Below are 18,183 nucleotides of genomic sequence, written 5' to 3'. Positions count from 1 at the left end.
CTATAGTGTGAGATTGTGTTTATGCAAATGTATTTAAAGGCTTGTACAAAGAAAGAGAAGGGTTTACTAGAATGTGGGTGAGCTTTGGGGAAGATTGAGGGTGTTGGTGAGGTAGCTTTGGGGAGGTTTACTGTGCATATAGACATTTACAATAACATAAGTGTGTTGTATGGTGTTAGCCACTTACAGAGTAAAAAAATAACAAAAAGTGGTACAATGGTGATACCTTTATTGGCTAAGATAATCATAGTAAGCTTTTAGAACTTTTTAGGCCAGCTTGAAAAAGGAACTAAAGTGGCCTGAAAGCTTGCTGTGATTATCTTATTTAGCCAATAAAGGTATTACCTTTATACCACTTTTTGTTATTTTTTTGCAATTTTGCTCATGAAATGGCTTTAATTCTCACTAAATAGATGTTAGATTTCCCTGCCAAAATTGTATAAATAATAATAAAATACACTTTACACCTGTCATAAAAATGTGCTATAACTTTTTTGACATTATCGAATCTCTAATGTACAACAACAGTGTGTAGGTTATTTCAAAATTTCTTGGATCGCCACATCTTGCCCAGTCTCCAGTTGGATAGCATGAACACGTGCAAACCTTACTGATGCCTGTGATTTCTAGCAATGGTAAATAGAGACCCAAAGACAGTTCCAAGGAGCACCAAATATTGCATTAGAGCATAAAGACCTTTATAATTCACTTAATACTCTTTACACCTGGCATGTAGGATGAGCTAAGTGCACCATAGTTAATTATATAGTTACATTGAGTTGAAAAAAAAAAGACGATACTCAAGTTCAACCCATCCAAATTATTCCCAGTATTTTAAATCTACTGCCTTGAAATTGCACTTGAAGCACAATTACTGGTCTGCCTTTTCATCTAAAAGAGTAATGGTTAAATGCTATAGACATTTACATTTGTATTAGATTAGTCTAAGTAAGATGGCTTTCAGAGAACAGGAAATAGCTTTTTAGAGGAAATACTAATTTCTGGTTAATTAAAGGGGCTGAGTCGTAGCCTGGATGCTTCCTATTCCAATATTTCCAATATTTCCAAAATAATTAAAAGAGACGGGTAATAAATGGCAAGTCACAATTCCTATATTCATAAGAAGGCTAGCTGGAGTCGTTTGTCCAGAGATGTATAGATAGATATAGATATATATATATATGTATATGTATATATATATATGTATGTATGTCATAATAAAAAAAACTGAACTGCAAGGTGTTTTTTGGTGTATGTTTGCTAATTTGAAACTTTACTTTCATGCTTGCTGTATTTTTATTTACCTTTCTTTTATTTTTTTTCAGCACACCTCCAGATAATCTTTCCATTGAAGAGTTTCAAAGAAACGAGGGTATTGATGTTGAGGTAAGGGGGTGAGGTTAAAGACCGAACTCTAAATACATCTGTATCAGTTAAAATAAATATAGTTTGCCATTTTAACATTACTATTCAAATGAGTTAGTATTAAAATGGTATCCTAGGCCTAGTCATACTACTTAAATATTCAACTGTATTGTTCTCTTTATTTGAGAGATCAAGGTGAAAGGATAAATAGCAACCAGTATGTCAGAAAGCTTACAACAGTGACATGGCAAAAATGCTGTATGGTAGCTTATAAAATATTCATATACTAATTTAATTTTTATGCTTTGATATTCAATAACTATCATTATACTTGGGTTTTCTCATGTTTTGCTGGTTTGGGGTGAAGTTTTTAGCAGGCATGCACTATGGAGTCATATTTAACCACCCTGTCCTTCAAGTTAAAGGAGAAGTAAAGCTACCAAGGCAGTTTATTTCCAATAGATTAGCCACAACAGTGCAAGGCAGAACACCATTTTTATTCTTTGGAATGCTTTTCCATACCTGAGTAAACCACTGTAGACACTATCTCTGTATGTTTAGGATAGCCGGTGCCATATTAGCTTGCTGTGACCTCACTTCCTGTCTGAGTCTTTCCCTGCTCACTCATAACTCTGAGCTCAGATTACAGCAGGGAGGGGGAGAGGAACAGACTGAGTTTGCTGAAGCCCAAGCCCTGGAGGTTTAAGCTGAAAACAGGAAGTCTGATACAGAAGCCCATGTGTAGACGATAGGAGGAAAGAATTGTTGTTTCTTTTGACAGAGGACTCTGAGCAGCATTTCTTTGACGGTTTACTAGTGTATTTATATAGACCTTTCTGATAAAGCTTACTTAATTTTAACATTTCCTTTAAAGATACTTGTTTGAAAGGGGTAGGGTGGTAGTCATTTCCTGGGGGATAAGAAGATATATATGGCTGGAGGCTCAGCTTGGAAAACGCTAATTTGTTTCTGTGCAAAGCTCAGCCTCTATTGTGAACACTGGCAGCTTGCTATAATTCTAAATCTGTTGAGAAGCTGTTAATTGGTCACTTCAGTGAAAAAACAACAGTGTTTGCATTAAGAAAGAAAAATATAATTCTAAGCAACTTTCCAATACGCACTTAATTACAAGTCTTCAATGATTTAAAGGTATTTGTAATCAACAGTCGGATAAGTACAGTTTTCAATTGAATTACATTAACACTTAAACTGATACTGACACGTTCCTATAAAAACCATAGGAATGTGTCTGTAATTGCTGCACCTAAATATTTTCCCTCAAACCCCCCCTTTAAAGCCACCCCCAGCCCAGCAAACCTATAGTGCAGGCGACCCGCTCACCCCACTAACGGATCTTCTGCCGTTCTTCCGTGATGCTGGGCTGGGGGCGGAGCGATCCTTCCATATTCGTAATCAGCCTATGGAAGGATCGTGCCGCCCCCAGCTCAGCGTCACTGAAACTGCATGGGCAGAGGGTCGGGTCAAAGTAGGTTCGCGGGACTGGGGGCGGCTTTGAGGGAAAATATTCGAGGTGCAGCAACTACTTGATACTGACACGTTCCTATGATTTTTATAGGAGCGTGTCGGTATTGCTTTGATTTTATAACCTTTTAAAATGTGTAACCACTTTATATTGGTAATTTGATTCTAAACACCTTTTGTTTGACTATGCAAAAATCGTTTTTTGGCAGGAAGTCCCCTTTAATTTTAGGTTTATGCTATTGTGTTTTATTGTACTAAAAATGGATCTGCCATTGTAAACTTCTTCTGCCTTATATTGTAATAACCTAGAAAAGGATAGTACCGGTTCAGTACACCTCCATAGAATTGCATTACATTATTTTTAACACAATGCACTCCTTTTTTTGGGGGGGGGGTTAACAATCTTGTAGAGGGTTCAGAGCTGTGCTGAATTTAAACACCCCCCTAGAAAAGGATTCTTAAACTGCTTAAAGTAGTAATTGGAACTTTGGAAAATGCCAAAAGGCTTTATTAACAGTAGTAAAATGTTAATAATTCTGATAAAATTTGAACTTGTTGCTCAGAAGTTCCCTGTTGGAATTTTAATACATCAGCCCCTGAAGTAGCTGCAATATGATTGCAATTATGCATTGTCCTTCACTAACAGCTTAAACCAGTTCACCTTTTATGTAGAGCAATCAGGGCATTGTAGCATTGCCAGCATCAGCCTTCAGTATTATTGTAGCCACTAATGGCGTGTGGGCTGTGTGAGCTGAGTTTCTTTTGTGCAGCTTTTTTTTTTTAGAAGCAATGTGAGTGGCATGCCTAAGAAAATAATGAACAATGCATCAGACCAGTTTGGAAACTCATTGCGTATTATATTTAGTGTAACCAGAATTGCACATGTATGTATGTATGTATGTATAACTTTATTTGTAAAGCGCTGTTAAGGAGCCACATCACTGTACAATATATATAAAAGTATACACAGATAAGACAAATCACACAATAAATATACACAGAATTGATATCAGGACAAATAGCTTAAGTGCTATGTGGTAAGACACACAGAGGTAAGGCGGTCCCTGCCCCGTAGAGCTTACAGTCTAAGTGGATCAGAGGCTAACATACAGGCACAAGTTGGAGATGAAAAAGTGCTCACAGTAAGGCATAGTCAGTATGCACAGGACTAGGCTTATGTTCTAGTGCTCCAAAAGATAGATCATACAATTGCAGATCTTGGGGATAAGTGGTTGCCCTGTTTGTGAAGGAGGCATGCTGGTAATTAAGTTCTCCTTCTAGTAAAATAAAACAGTAATTAGTCATTGTGTTTGACATTGAGGCTTTAGAACCCATATAGTTACATACAGCTAAAATAAATCAGGCAAAAGGTCTGGCTTCAGAATCTCCTTTATTAACTTACTGTGAAATGGTATGTGTGGAAATGTATATGAATTACACCCTAATGATTTATTTGAGTTGCTGCATTGTTGATATTTGTTATTGCAAGGGATTGTGTAACTATTTTGTTTCATTCTAGGTGGTACAGCTCATCAGCATGGAGATTCTGCCCTATGCCAATTTTATACCTAAAGATTTTGTGGGTAAAATCATGACTATGCTGAACAAAGGTTCCATACACTCTCAGTCTTCGTCATTTACCGGTAAGCATATTAAACAAGACATTTTAGTGCTGGTTAGCTAATTTCACAAAAATCTCACATATAGCTTTATAATCACATATGAAAATCTGTTGGTAAAGGGGTATTAAATACATATGATTTTACATGATTGGGGTTTATACAAACCCTGTTATCCCCAGATTAATAAGGACACTCTTATCTCATTTGACCTTTTTTTATCACAATCCATTTGTTTCCCAAGCTGAAACAAGAATAGCAGTGGTTATACTATTGGAAGGCATTTTGAATAAGAATTCTTGAAAGGCTTACCTTAGTTATTTCTGTAAACTCTGTCAAGCAAGCTGGGTAGACTACTTTTAACTGCCAGTCCATGGCATCACAGCAGTGTCGCATCCCTTGAGGTTCATAGTGACTTGGATATTAAGAGTGACAACTAAGAGAAGTGCACAAAAATGTTGTTGTTGAGCAGCGTAGTCATTATAGAACTACCTCCTGCTGTTCACCACCCTGAGACTTCAGCTACCGTAGTTAGAAAACACAAAAGATATGATGAATTATTCCGAAAGCAGCCCATATTGAGTCTTGGGACTACTTAATATTGGAGGAAGGATTTGATGTAAAAGGTTAACAATTTGCCCTAAGACTAGTAAACCCGTGTGTGCTGCACACAAAACCAGTGTTGGAAAAAAATACACATTAGGGGATTTTAAACAACCACATAGTGAGAATAAAAAGAGAAGATGCCATATAGTCTGCTTAATTTCACAAATCCTTCTTAACATCAAACTCCTTCCTTCAAGTCCAGAAATCTCTGTGTTACCTGTAAGAATCTTTTTTTTTTTTTTTTTTTTTCTCTCTTCTATTTTACCTTGTTCCCGGCTTAGCCAGTTATATGGGTGTTTATTTGAAGTTCCTGGCAGATATCCCAGAGCGGAATGATGAAATGGGAGAGCAAATCTAGGAACAGTTGCGAGGCTTTGTCATAACATTTGCAGGCAAGATCCTACAAATGCACTTTATCCACTTGATATATTGATCAACTTTATACTGTTTTTCTTGGAGTGTGATGAATTCCTTTGATGTAGCCACTTCATTTCACATAATTTATAAATGCCCTCTGTTACATATTTTTTTGAAGGCTAAGGGTAATGACAGACAATTAGCAGCAAAAAAAAGCCGGCACATTCCTTCCTATTTCCAGTGGTGAGACTTGTTGCAGTTAAAGTGGACCTGTCACCCAGACACAAAAAGCTGTACAATAAAAGTCCTTTTCAAATTAAACATTAAATACAATTTCTATTTTTTTATTAAAGCATTCATAGCTGTTGTAAGTTCATTTAAACATCTCAGCTGTCAATCAAATATTGTCTGCCTCACTCTATGCCTTAGGCAAAGAGGTGGGGCAGACAATTACTTTCACTTTCCATTCAGCACTTCCTAGATGTCACATTCCCCTGTTCTCTTCACCATTTAATTGTGTAGCCAGTACATGGGGATGGACATTGGGTCCCCCATTCTGGTGCACAAACAAGATTATGAGATGATGCAAGGCTTGTCTTAATAACAGTGTCCACAAAATGGCTCCTGTCTGCTTGCTATAATTATTAATTCCAAAACTGAAGGAAACAGAATTCAAATAATTTATATAGTGTAATTAAAGTTAATTTTCCTTGACTAATGTGATAAAATAGGATTTAGAATATTTTTTTTGGGTGACGGGTCCCTTTAAAACATTCAAAGAATAAGAAGCCATTTTTGGGCAATTATGTAATTTAAAGGGGTTGTTCACCTTCCGAACACTTTTTTCAATTCATTTATTTTTAGATTGTTCCCCAGAAATAAATACTTTTTCCAATTACTTTCCATTATTTATTTTTTACTGTTTTTCCAAAATCTAAGGTTAAAGTTGAATGTCCCTGTCTCTGGTGTTTGAGTCTGGCAGCTCAGTAATTCAGGCGCAGGCTCTAAACTGTTACAATTTTGCAATATTTACTTGATACATTTATCTGCAGCATCCGTGGAGTATTAGCAACAATTGTATCAATAACAGCTACCTGTAATGAAACCCAGAGATTCTGCTCAGCAGGGACAAAGATAAGAAATGTATCGACTAAATGTATCCATTTAGAACAGTTTACAGGGTCGGCGACCCCCCTCCCAGAGCTGCTTCAGAAGGTGAAAAAAGACACTTGACACTTCAATGTTAGAAAAACGGTCACACATAGAAAATAGAAAGTCATTGGATCTAGTTCTTGGAAGGTGAACCACCCGTTTACTTTCTTTAAGTAAATATTGGCCTTTTACATCTCATGCCTTGAGCCATCATTTGGTCTGTGTGCTGCCTCAGAGATCACCTGAACAGAAATACTACAGCTTTAACTGTAACAGAAAGAAGTGTGAATCAAAAGACAGAACTCTTGTGTTAATTTGCTCATGTGACCTAAAATATATGGTTTGTTTGGTTTTTTTGTGTGCACAGTAAATGGTAGGATCCCAGGGGGTGGCCCTTTTTTTTTTTAAATGGCAAATTTCTATTTATGATTACCAAAAGGCACATACTACAAAAAAGCTATATTATTATGAAAATTATTTATTTACATGAGGCAGGGTTTTACCTATGAGCTGTTTTATGCAATATATTTTAATATAGACCATCATTGTTCTGGGGTATAGTTTTCCTTTAAAGGAACAGTAACACCAAAAAATGAAACTGTGTTAAAGCAATGACAATATAATGTAATGTCGTGCTTCACTTGTAAAACTCTACTATAGTTTATATAAACAAATTGCTGCGTAGCCATGGGGACAGCCATTCAAAGTTGGAAAAGGAGAAAAGGCACAGGATACACAGCAGATAACGTATAAGCTCTGTAGTATACAATGAGATTCTTTAGAACATATCTGTTATCTACTAAGTAACCTGTGCTTGAATGGCAACCCACATGACTACACAGCAGCTTATTTATATAAACGATAGTAGGCTTTCTGAAGCAGACACACCAGTTTTACCAGTGCAGGGCAATACTATATTATATTGTCATTCATTTAAGACCCTTACATGTTTTGGTGTTACTGTTCCTTTTAGGCAGGGGTTCTCAAATTGTGGTGTTGGGTGTGCAAGACAGTTATATGGGGTAACTGTGTGAGATGTGAAGCTGTCTCTTTAAAAACAAAATACCCCTTAGTGACTTAACATTGTAGTTTTGGAGTTTTGTTTTGGGTGGAGCCAATGGGAAGTATACTTGATACAGGTAGGAAAGTCCCTGGCTGCTTTAAGTTATATTTGAAATTAAAAATGCATTCACTATTTTATGAAACATCGTCTGTGAAACATAAGGTGGTCCCTTCTACACTGTGTGTGTTCTTTATGCCTGAGTGGGGCAATAGTATAGAAATATAGAATGTTACAGTGGATTTCCTTGGTTGGCTGCCAAACTCTACAGAAATGAAGTTTCATAATGTAATCTTGCACAAGTCCAGTAAGTTAGAGGCAGAAATCCAGCAGTATCTGTGATTCATGTAAAATCTAGGTAGTTTAGAGGAAAGAATTTAGGAATGATGAATCGCGTTGCAAAGTATTTTCTGAGGAAGTCTGACAGAGGTGCCGGCTCCAGTACTAATAGTTAATGGGACAAACTGGGTCAGTTACAAGCAGGGAATTGAATCCGACCCAGACAGCTGTATAAAATGCTAGCAGTATCAAGCTGTTTTCTCAGCAGCCTTTTCAGACATGTTTAGGCTTGCAGTATATCATCTCACAAATCCAGGATTTTCTTTTAAAGCACTACCTTTTATAAGTCATGTAATATACAGAGACAAATGAGTAACAAACTGAAGTTTACTCTCTTTATTGCCAGAGCAGCCTACCTTTTGTAGCACAGCATATACAAATCATAGAATTATGGATTTCTTACAAACTGCACACCGCTAGTGTTGCGTGTTTTTGTTGGTTGTTTTGATAGAGTTGAGTCGTTCAGGCTGATCCCTCTGTAATCCAAGAATGTTCAACATTTTTTTTTTAAACGTAACATGCCTTTGGAATGTCCTTCTTATGCAATTGGCAGTGAGACAGAGGCTTGTTTTATCTCTTTTCATATAAGTTGTGTATATGTGAGCCTGGTGGTATAAACAATCTGTCGAGTGAGAAAACTCAGGTTCCCCCAGTACAGCCATCTTTGCTGCTTTCCTTTCATAGTGCGCAGACTGGCTTCTCAGATTTTTATGCTTATTTTCTAAATCCATTTATTCAACAACATCTCAACCCCAGTTATTTATGTTTAATAACAGGAGAAGATTGTCTTGTCCTCACCCCCCACCCCAGCACCAAGGTTCTATTGATAACCCAAGTGCCTTTGTCTTGGGACCTACAAACCAACATAGTATGTTTCTGTAGAATTAGCAGGTTTCCCCAAAGGGAGGCCTGATTTTCCCTAATTGAGGGCATATACCTTATACATGTCCAGGAGCATAATGGCAAAGGGACAATTACTACAGCAAACTGAGCAGCTTCATAGTAAGTACCATTTGACTCTCCCTGTAAAATTTCCCCAATTCAGCATGGATTACAAGCCACAGTTTGCTGTCATTTATCAGGTTAGTGCTCCTTTATATCAGAACACCACACATTAATAATAAAAGTCAATATTTAAATATTCACAAGATATTTTCAGGGTAAACAGTTAACCGTACTAATCAGAATATGAATCCAGTATACAAACAGATTATGTGACAGCACATCTCTTATCTGATCAGGAAAGAATAAAAACCAATAGACAATCACAGCTTTTACATTGTTGATATCCTGCACATAGAACTTTGTGGCATAAAACACGTTTTACATCTATATAGGGTTACTTGATCAGAGTTCCCCTTCTAAATCCTTTACTTTGCAGTTTAATATAGCACTAAAGAAGCCACTGTTTGCTCACAAGGATCTAGTTCCAGTATCCTCTCATCCCTTTGCCTTTCCCAGATAATTAATAGCATATTGTGAGGGCCATTTGTGATGGCAGTACAAGTATTGTGGTTTGAAAAGTGACAATGGCAAGGACTGGTCATTTCATGGATAAATGGAGATGTCCTTGTCCGTTGATAAGTATGCAGCCATCACAAAAGCAAACAAAGGCAAGTGTAAAGCAGAGGACTATTCTTTGTCTCAAACATTTAATTATTATTAATATTATATTAGTACAGGTATGAGATCCATTGTCTGGAAACCCGTTATCCAGAAGACTCCAAATTACAGAATGGCTGTCTCCCATAGACTCCATTATAATGAAATAATCCAAATTTCTAAAAATGATTTCCTTTTTCTCTGTAATAATAAAACAGTACATTGTACTTGAGCCAAACTATGATGTAATTCATCCTTATTAAAGCAAAAACAGCCTATTGGGTTTATTTAATGTTTACATTATTTTCTAGTAGACTTAAGGTATGAAGATCCAATTTACAGAAAGATTTGTTATCTGAAAACCTCAGCATTCTGGATAATAGGTCTCATATTTGTAGTTATATTAGATCATGCATATTATATACTAATACGGCACAATAGAAGAGCCCTGCTCTTTAGAACTTCTATTAAAGGAGAAACAAACCCTAATAAAAAACCCCTACCCTACATAGACCTGCCTCCCTCCTCCAGCCTAGCTGCTACCCACGGGCAAATGCCCCTAATCTTTACTTACACATGCAGATTCTGTCCAGCGGAGCTCACGGCAGCCATCTTCTTCTCTTCAGTAATCTTCAGAATGAGACCGACGGAACAGCACATGCACAGTTGGAGCAATTTTCTGGTTCGCAACAACTGCGCATGCGCCAAAACTTGCGAAAATTGCAGAAGCGCCTGTCTCATTCCGAAGCAGCTGAGGATGCCGTCCGTGAACTCTGCTGGACAGTATCTGCATGGAAGGGTAAGTAGCTGGAGGGGGGGGAAGAGGGTGGGTGGTCTATGTAGGTTAGGGGTAGGGTTTTTTTTTTTTTTTTTTATTAAGGGTTTGTTTCTCCTTTAAGGGCTACACAGCCACAAAGTTATATACTGTGATCCAGGTACAAAATATGTGAGATTTGGACTGACAATATCATTCCTGTTTTGCAGAAGCCGAAATAGACATTAGGATGCGGGAAGAGTTCTCTAAGGTGTGCTTTGAAACGTTGCTCCAGTTTTCATTTAGCAATAAAGTATCAACACCACAAGAAGGGTACATCTCTAGAATGGCACTCTCCGTACTCTTAAAGCGATCCCAAGATGTCTTGCACCGCTACATAGAGGATGAAAAGCTGAGTGGGAAATGTCCACTGCCAAGGTAAGTCATTTTCCAAATGCAGTGCCAATATGTTTATTCAGACACACTGCATCAGGATACAGTATTCAATTCACCACAAATTAGCTATTAGATTTTCTTTAGATCACTACTGAAATGTGTAGCAATAGTTATTTCACATGCCTTATCTAATGAAGTAAGCACAAAAAATACTTTGTGATTTCTGTGACTTGTGAAATACAGAAGGGTTGGGCTTATGCTTATACTACAACTATTCGGTTACCAAGAATGCTCGAGACCTGGGGTTTTCCGGATACGGGCTATATCTGTAATTTTGGATCTCCATATTTTAAAATTATTTCAAATTGATTAAATAAAGTTGCAAGATAAGTTCAACTAGTTACCAGTTTAAAATGGGAAAGAAATAAGCTAAACCTCTGCAGCTATGATTTGTAAAACCACAGGGGTTGAAGTGAGCTCAGAATCCCCAACAGGGAGGGTAGGCAGGGAGTTTCAGAATCAAATGGTAACATTATCTGCAGCAAACAGTATGGTATGGGGCTCTATACAAAACAGCTGATTGGGAAGCTTTATTTCTCCTGTACTCACAAAACGGTCCCTCTAATCCTAATAAGCATCTATAAATACACAATGCCATTTTCTAATGTCTCTTATTCAGATGAAGGGATTACACATAGACACTGGTGGCATATTAATTTGACAGTCACAAAGGTGTACAATACTTTCTAAATAAGCAGCGCGTTCTTTCACTGAGTATGCCAAAGTATGTGAGTGAAGAAGAAAGACTGCAGATGTTCTGGATCTATAAACTTTTTCCTAAATCACTCCCCTTAGTGCTCAGTCAATGAGCCCTTAAAAGGGTTTTTCGCCTTTGAGTTAACTTTTAGTATGACGTAGAGAGAGACAATTTGCAATTGGTTTTCATTTTTTATTAATTGTGGTTTTTGAGTTATTTAGCTATATATTCAGCAGCATTTTGCAGTTTCAGCAATCTGGTTGCTAGGGTTTAAATGACCATAGCAACCATGCACTGATTTGAAAAAGAGACTGGAATATGAATAAAGAAAGACCTGAATAGAAAGCTGAGTAATAAAAGGTAGCAATGACAATTCATTTGAAGCTTTACAGAACATTTGTTTTTTAGATGGGGTCAGTGACCCCCATTTGAAAGCTTGATAGAGTCAGAAGGAAACGGCAAGTAATTAAAAAACTATAAATAATGAAGACCAATTAATAGTTGCTTAGAATTGGTTATTCTATAACATACTAAAAATTATCTTAAAGGTATACTGTCATGGGAAAAAAATGTGTTTTTTTCAATACGCATCAGTTAATAGAGCTGCTCCAGCAGAATTTTGCACTGAAATTCATTTCTCAAAAGCGCAAATAGATTTTTTTGTTAGATTTAATTTTGAAACCTGACATGGGGCTAGATATATTGTCAGTTTCCCAGCTGCCCCCAGTCTATTTAGGAAGACCTGAATAGAAAGATAAGTAATAAAAGGTAGCAATGACAATACATTTGTAGCCTTATAGAGCATTTGTTTTTTTAGATGGGGGTCAGTGACCCTCATTTGAAAGCTGGAAAGAGACAAATGAGCAAGGCAAATAACGCAAATAAGTATCAAATATAAATAAGGAATTCCAATCGGAAAGTTGCTAGGATTTTACATACTAAAAGTTATCTCAAAGGTGAACCACCCCTTTAAATCCCCAACATAGTTGCACTCGGCACCTGGAGGGCAGTAAATCATTTAAATTCAATGCTGTGTCTGGACTATGCTCCTGCCACCTACACAGGCCAGTTATCTGCTGACCTGATCAAGAATCAGCAGCTAATAATGGCCAATGTATTGCCTGCTTGGTATTAAGGATAAAACTACATTTATGCTGAATGTTTTATACGGTGTATCATTGCATTCGGATTGAACAGCACCACACTGCACAGTGACATCCATAATTCATTTACATGCTGACCTTCTCCACAGCACGCTCTTCAATTTAATGAGTTATTTTGTATACTGGAACAAGATTGTTTATTGAAAAATTAATGCCTTGCGTTCCTGAGACACACATACACTGCTGTGCCTTTCGTTGAACAGTTGGAAATTCATTAGCCTGAATAGCCTGCTTGGACAAGAATGTCTGTGCTTGCTGTCAGATGCTTGTTAGGGGAATACCTTTGTACAATGCATGCCCTGTAATATGCTTCACTGAGATGTAGTAGAACGTAGCTGATCAAAGTTTTCTTTTTTATTTGGATTTTCTCCTTTTAAGGCAACGTGTAACCGAAATCATATTCGTTTTGAAGGCAGTCAGTACACTCATAGATTCACTTAAGAAAACTCATCCTGAAAACGGTAAGAATCTCTAGTTTTGTTTTTAATCCATTCATCGGGTCATTTATCCCTTCAAGGCCATGACATTTGTTTCAGAGCCAACTGAAGCATCTCTCAAGAACATATATATATATATATATATATATATATATATATATATATATATATATATATATATATATATATATATATATATATATGCAAAATGTTATATTATTTTAAATTAGCCACAACTAGAGTACTGTTATATACCCTGCATAACTCTAAAGCCATGTTTCATACTGTGAATACACAGTACAGACTTATTCCTTATTATGCAACTTGTATTTATGAATACATGGTGCAAAAGGTGTTTTTAAAGGGTAACTATACCATAGAATTTTACACTCTGCAAAATAATTTAGCAGTATATTTTTTTTGCTACCCATCTATGCATGTATTAGACATTTGCATATGTCCATTCAGGCTGATCTGAGGAATTTTGACCAACTACATGCATATAAACTAAAGAACCCCAGAACTCATACCTGGCTGTAATACCTAGCAGGTTGTGCATTTAACTGACTTGCATTGGCATTATTGATGTTGTGCACAGTGGCAATTGGGAGTGATATACCCCGGCCTATAAATTGTACACCTCAATTTCACACGATTCACAAAATTTAGGTCTGTATCGCTACACTGTGTGCAAATTGCTCTGGATTTTACTTTTCAGACACCTCCGTTATGCTGGGAAACATATTGTGGGTAAAAAATGATGTTGCACTGTGATGCATTCATAAATAAATAAAAAAAACAATGAATGCAGGAATGTAAATAGCTGCATTCACTTCCCACTTTATAATAATGAAATGCTAGCACATGTTTTCTGTTTGGCCAAAATGCACTGAATATCAGCAGAATGACAAATTGCACCTGGAAAAAAAATCAGAAAATATACCTTTGTTATTCATTATACCTTTGTATGTATATTAATTATTTACTGTCTGGGAGAAGTAGGGTAGGGGAAACTTTTAAATATAGATAACGTTGATGCAAGGGCCAAAAGGAATTGTGAATCCTTGGTTCATCATTCCCATGTAACAGAAGAAGCCTAGATTTGAAGGAAGTAAACACTGAGGATTATGTACTAACCCAGAGGTTTTACAGGAAGTTTTACAACCTAGAGTAGAAGGACACTTTACACCTCAGTTGAGGCAACTTTGGGCGACTATTGAAAACGCATCGCCATGTGTGCATTAGCGCAGGCGATTTTGCGCTGTAGCCTATGGGGAAAAGACGCTGAGGCAGTTCGGGGAGATAGTCGCGCAAAAGACGCGGCGATAAGTCACCAGGCGACAAAATCTCCCCGAATCTCCTCGTCTGGCCTTACCCTAAAATTAGGGATTCACTGAAACCACTCTTTGGGATTCAGGCAAATCCCCATAATCCTGCATGAACGATTCGACTGAATACCGAACCAAATCCAAATCCTAATATGCATATGCAAAATAGGGGTGGGTAAGGAAAAATGTTTTGTGACAAAATGTTGCATGATTTCCCTTCCCGCCCCTAATTTGCATATGCAAGCAAATTCAGTTTGGTTCAGCCAGGCACAAGGATTCAACTGAATGCAAATCCTGCTGAAAAAGGCCGAATCCTGGCCGCATTCCAAACTGAATCCTGGATTCGGTGCATCCCTAATTAGAATATATCAAAAACATGAATAGATATCATAATTTAGTAATAGTATACCCCCTTTTCAGGTGAGTTCAGTGAATAGGGCTTGTGCTGAACATATATTTTGAAAATTGTTTTAATCACAAAAATCTATTGTTTTTGTCTTTTTTTATACTGTATATAAACAGGGAAACTGAAGCTACTTCATGCTTGGTCCTTGTAAAGTGGATAATAAGATTTCAAATATTGCAGGGGGAATATTGGTGTTCTATAACCCTAATAATACACCCTCTTTTTTTCTATAGTTTTTTTTTATTTTTAATTATCTGCCTGATTGGTCCCTAGCAGGCAAATAGCTACTGATATTCCAAAGCTGATCTGAGGAACAAAAAGCTAAATAATTCAAAAGCTATATAAAATAAAGGCCAAATGCAGATTATCGCTGAATATAACTCTCTATATCACACTAACATTTACAGGGGGTATTGATTTTGGTATTTCTCGGTTATATTTTTGTTTTATGTTTTTTTTTTTAACCTCCCCCACCCTGCTAGGGGCTGATACAGGTGTGTACAGGGTCGGACTGGACCCAATCCCTGCCCTTGCTAATGGAGGGGTCTTCAATTTTATCCCCCCTTAAAATTCTTTTTCTTAGCACCATTGATTCGTATTGGCTGATAAAAGATCAGTTTGCAGCCCTGGTGCATGATTGCAGTGAAATCATTTTGATGATATAATTAATTTCACTTGCCTAGTCTGGAACATTCCATATCTTTTTGCTGCCAAATTCTCTGTTTCTTTTTGGAGTAAGAATATTGTCTTTTGTCAATTTCTTAACACGTCCATTTTTAGAGCTCTTTTGTATGGCTGAATCATGCATTGATGCCTAGTGCTACTACACACAGAGCAGCTGTTCTATTTCTGTTCCACATCACAAGTGTTTCATAGCATGCTCTCTATAAAAAAAAAAGTGCGTCAGCACATGCCATTTTATGTGAACATTTTTTATAATAATAATCATTTACGTTTGTCCATGAATCTTGTGTACTTTCCAGATTCAGAAGTGTTTTTACATCCTTTATGATTGTTACACTGTAGAGACGAAATTAAGGAAAGACGAGTGCAGTGAGTGGAGCTCATAGAAGAAGATGAAACAATACTGACTTGATTTTCAGCACTGGTGGCTTACACTACCCCGGGCTATGCATTCATCCATCCCAACGTGGCTAACGGTCATTACAGTCCATAACTTATGGGGGGTTTTCTTTAGAGCCCCACAAAGAAAACTAAAGGATTCATTTGCAGTCACCTCAGCAAAACAATAAGTTGCCTTTATTTAGAGTCTTAGTGGAGAAATCTTGGCATGTTTACTCTTCTCTTAGCTCCCTGGAACATAGTCTGCATCCTAATCAGCATTTGGGTATAATTCCAATGTGTCATCCAAAAAGACATTCCTACTGCTTTCTTGCCACTCCAACACTAGCCCTTTTCTGTAAAACAAAACTGCTAAATTATTTGTTCCATTTAATATTTTATGTTGCTAAACTTACCATGTTTTCTATTATATAGTAGGGTCATCATGGTGAATACTGTGCTTTCACTGAATAAGAAATCCTACACCCTGTGATTATATTCATTAAAAGCACTAGAACTCATAAACTTTGGGTTGTTGCGCACTCAAGATTATATATATATATATATATATATATATATATATATATATATATATATATATATATATATATATATATATATATATATATATATATATATATATATATATATATATATATATATATTGTGCTTATGATTAAGGGTGCTTCCGCCCCAAACGCGTCAAGCAGCGTGTACAATGTGTCTTCTCTTTTAAATTATGGACGAATAATTTTGATGTTTTAAATTGGAGCGCGGAACCGCTTCTTCCTATCTTCCACTCAAGATTATACCCCAAAACTTTCAGACAATAATCAGCATGCAGGGTGAACCACAGTGCTTATTATTCAAATCATTGGGCCATTATCCTTGGTAAGTAGCAGGTGTATTGGCTTCTGCTACCAAACCCTTAATAGTGTTTCCTAGGCCTTTAGTACCAACATGTGCAATATTTTATATTTCTGCATGTTCACTGAAAGAGGGTACAATCCTATATTATCAGTTTTCTTATTGGCCCAACAGGATTGTACTTGTCTATTTCAAGCCTATCTATGAAGCCCTGCTTTAAATACATATTTATCAAGGCCCCAACGAGGGCCAAAATGTTGGATACACGAGTGATGTTATAATAAACAATTGAATTGAAAATGTTTGGAGTGCTGGTCCATTTTGAAAATTGCATACAATAATTGACTGAGCTGGGAGATTAACATTTCGGCCAGCAATCTAGCCTTTCTCCAAGTGAAAGGCTAGGCTATGAGAAAGCCTATATTGCTAGTTGAAACGTTAGTAATAAATGTAAAAGTATGCCTATACTTAACAGTATGTCTTTTATTGCAGTTGATGCCAACACGTGGGCACAGGTAATCTCACTGTATCCAACTCTAGTAGAATGTATCACATGTTCCTCCTCTGAAGTGTGCACAGCCCTCAAAGAAGCTCTAGTTCCATTTAAAGACTTCATGCATCCACCAGCAGCAGCCAAGGTCCAGAACGGAGAATCTTGACCCTCTGCAATGATTGTGGAAGAGATCATCGGGAAATCTACTCCCAAGTGAATGTTTCCTTCTAAGTGAAATTATTTTTGAACGGACAATTTTTGTGAACTGCGCTGAGCAGGCCTATTGTGGACTATTTTAATTCTACTAACAGGCTCAGTATTTCATGGGTACAACCTTACACCTCAGTACATGTTCCTGATTATGTAGCAGTGTGGGCCTTTTTTGACTTTAAATGAATACGATGAAGTAAACTTTAATTTTATCTTGATATAGGAGTGGTGTGATACTTGAAAGTGGGTTGCTCCAAAGCTCATGGGATTTGCTTGATGTGTAAATCAAAGTATTACAGTTCAGTCGACCTTATTAGACTGGTGATTTGATCCCACCGACAGTATGCTGTGTACTTAATTTTATGCAAGACAGTACTACAACATTCCATATTTTTTTTTGTTAGCGGCCTTTGTAAACCAAGAGAACTGACATATTTGTGTGTAAAATAAATGGTACAGTTCTGTAATAAATTGTCCAGTAGATTCCTTTTGAATGGATAGTAACAATAAACATGAAGATCATTTCCAAAATGGATAGATAATATTCTTATTTAACGCACAATTTTGGATGTGCATTTGGACGATTTCAGCAGGTCCTAATTACTGCCTGCTGTGCTTTCATGTGTTTACATCAAGGCTGTCCAGCCTGTAGCTGCCTCTGCTGATGGCTGGTGTTGGACTTTAGCATTAGCTTGGATGTTCCTGTTCGAGCTTTAGAACCAAATTCA

The 18,183-nt window shown here is 36.9% G+C and overlaps 1 protein-coding gene across 4 annotated transcripts in view; it reads left to right on the top strand.

Moving 5' to 3' along the window:
- The window catches only part of mon2.L (MON2 homolog, regulator of endosome-to-Golgi trafficking L homeolog), a 56,971-nt gene extending 39,049 nt beyond the window's left edge, over positions 1–17,922 (top strand). For all 4 annotated transcript variants that reach the window (XM_041585076.1, XM_041585075.1, XM_041585073.1 and 1 more), the window contains 5 exon segments: positions 1,326–1,386; positions 4,367–4,490; positions 10,567–10,774; positions 13,031–13,113; positions 17,245–17,922. In XM_041585076.1, coding sequence (XP_041441010.1) covers positions 1,326–1,386; positions 4,367–4,490; positions 10,567–10,774; positions 13,031–13,113; positions 17,245–17,411 — 643 coding nt within the window. In that variant the 3' untranslated portion in view covers positions 17,412–17,922.
- Positions 17,923–18,183: the final 261 nt, after the last annotated feature.

The sequence above is a fragment of the Xenopus laevis genome, chromosome 3L, assembly GCF_017654675.1.
Source record: "Xenopus laevis strain J_2021 chromosome 3L, Xenopus_laevis_v10.1, whole genome shotgun sequence".
NCBI lineage: Eukaryota > Metazoa > Chordata > Amphibia > Anura > Pipidae > Xenopus > Xenopus laevis.
The sequence above is the reverse complement of the archived record's forward strand: the minus strand, read 5'-3'. Positions and strand labels throughout refer to the sequence as shown.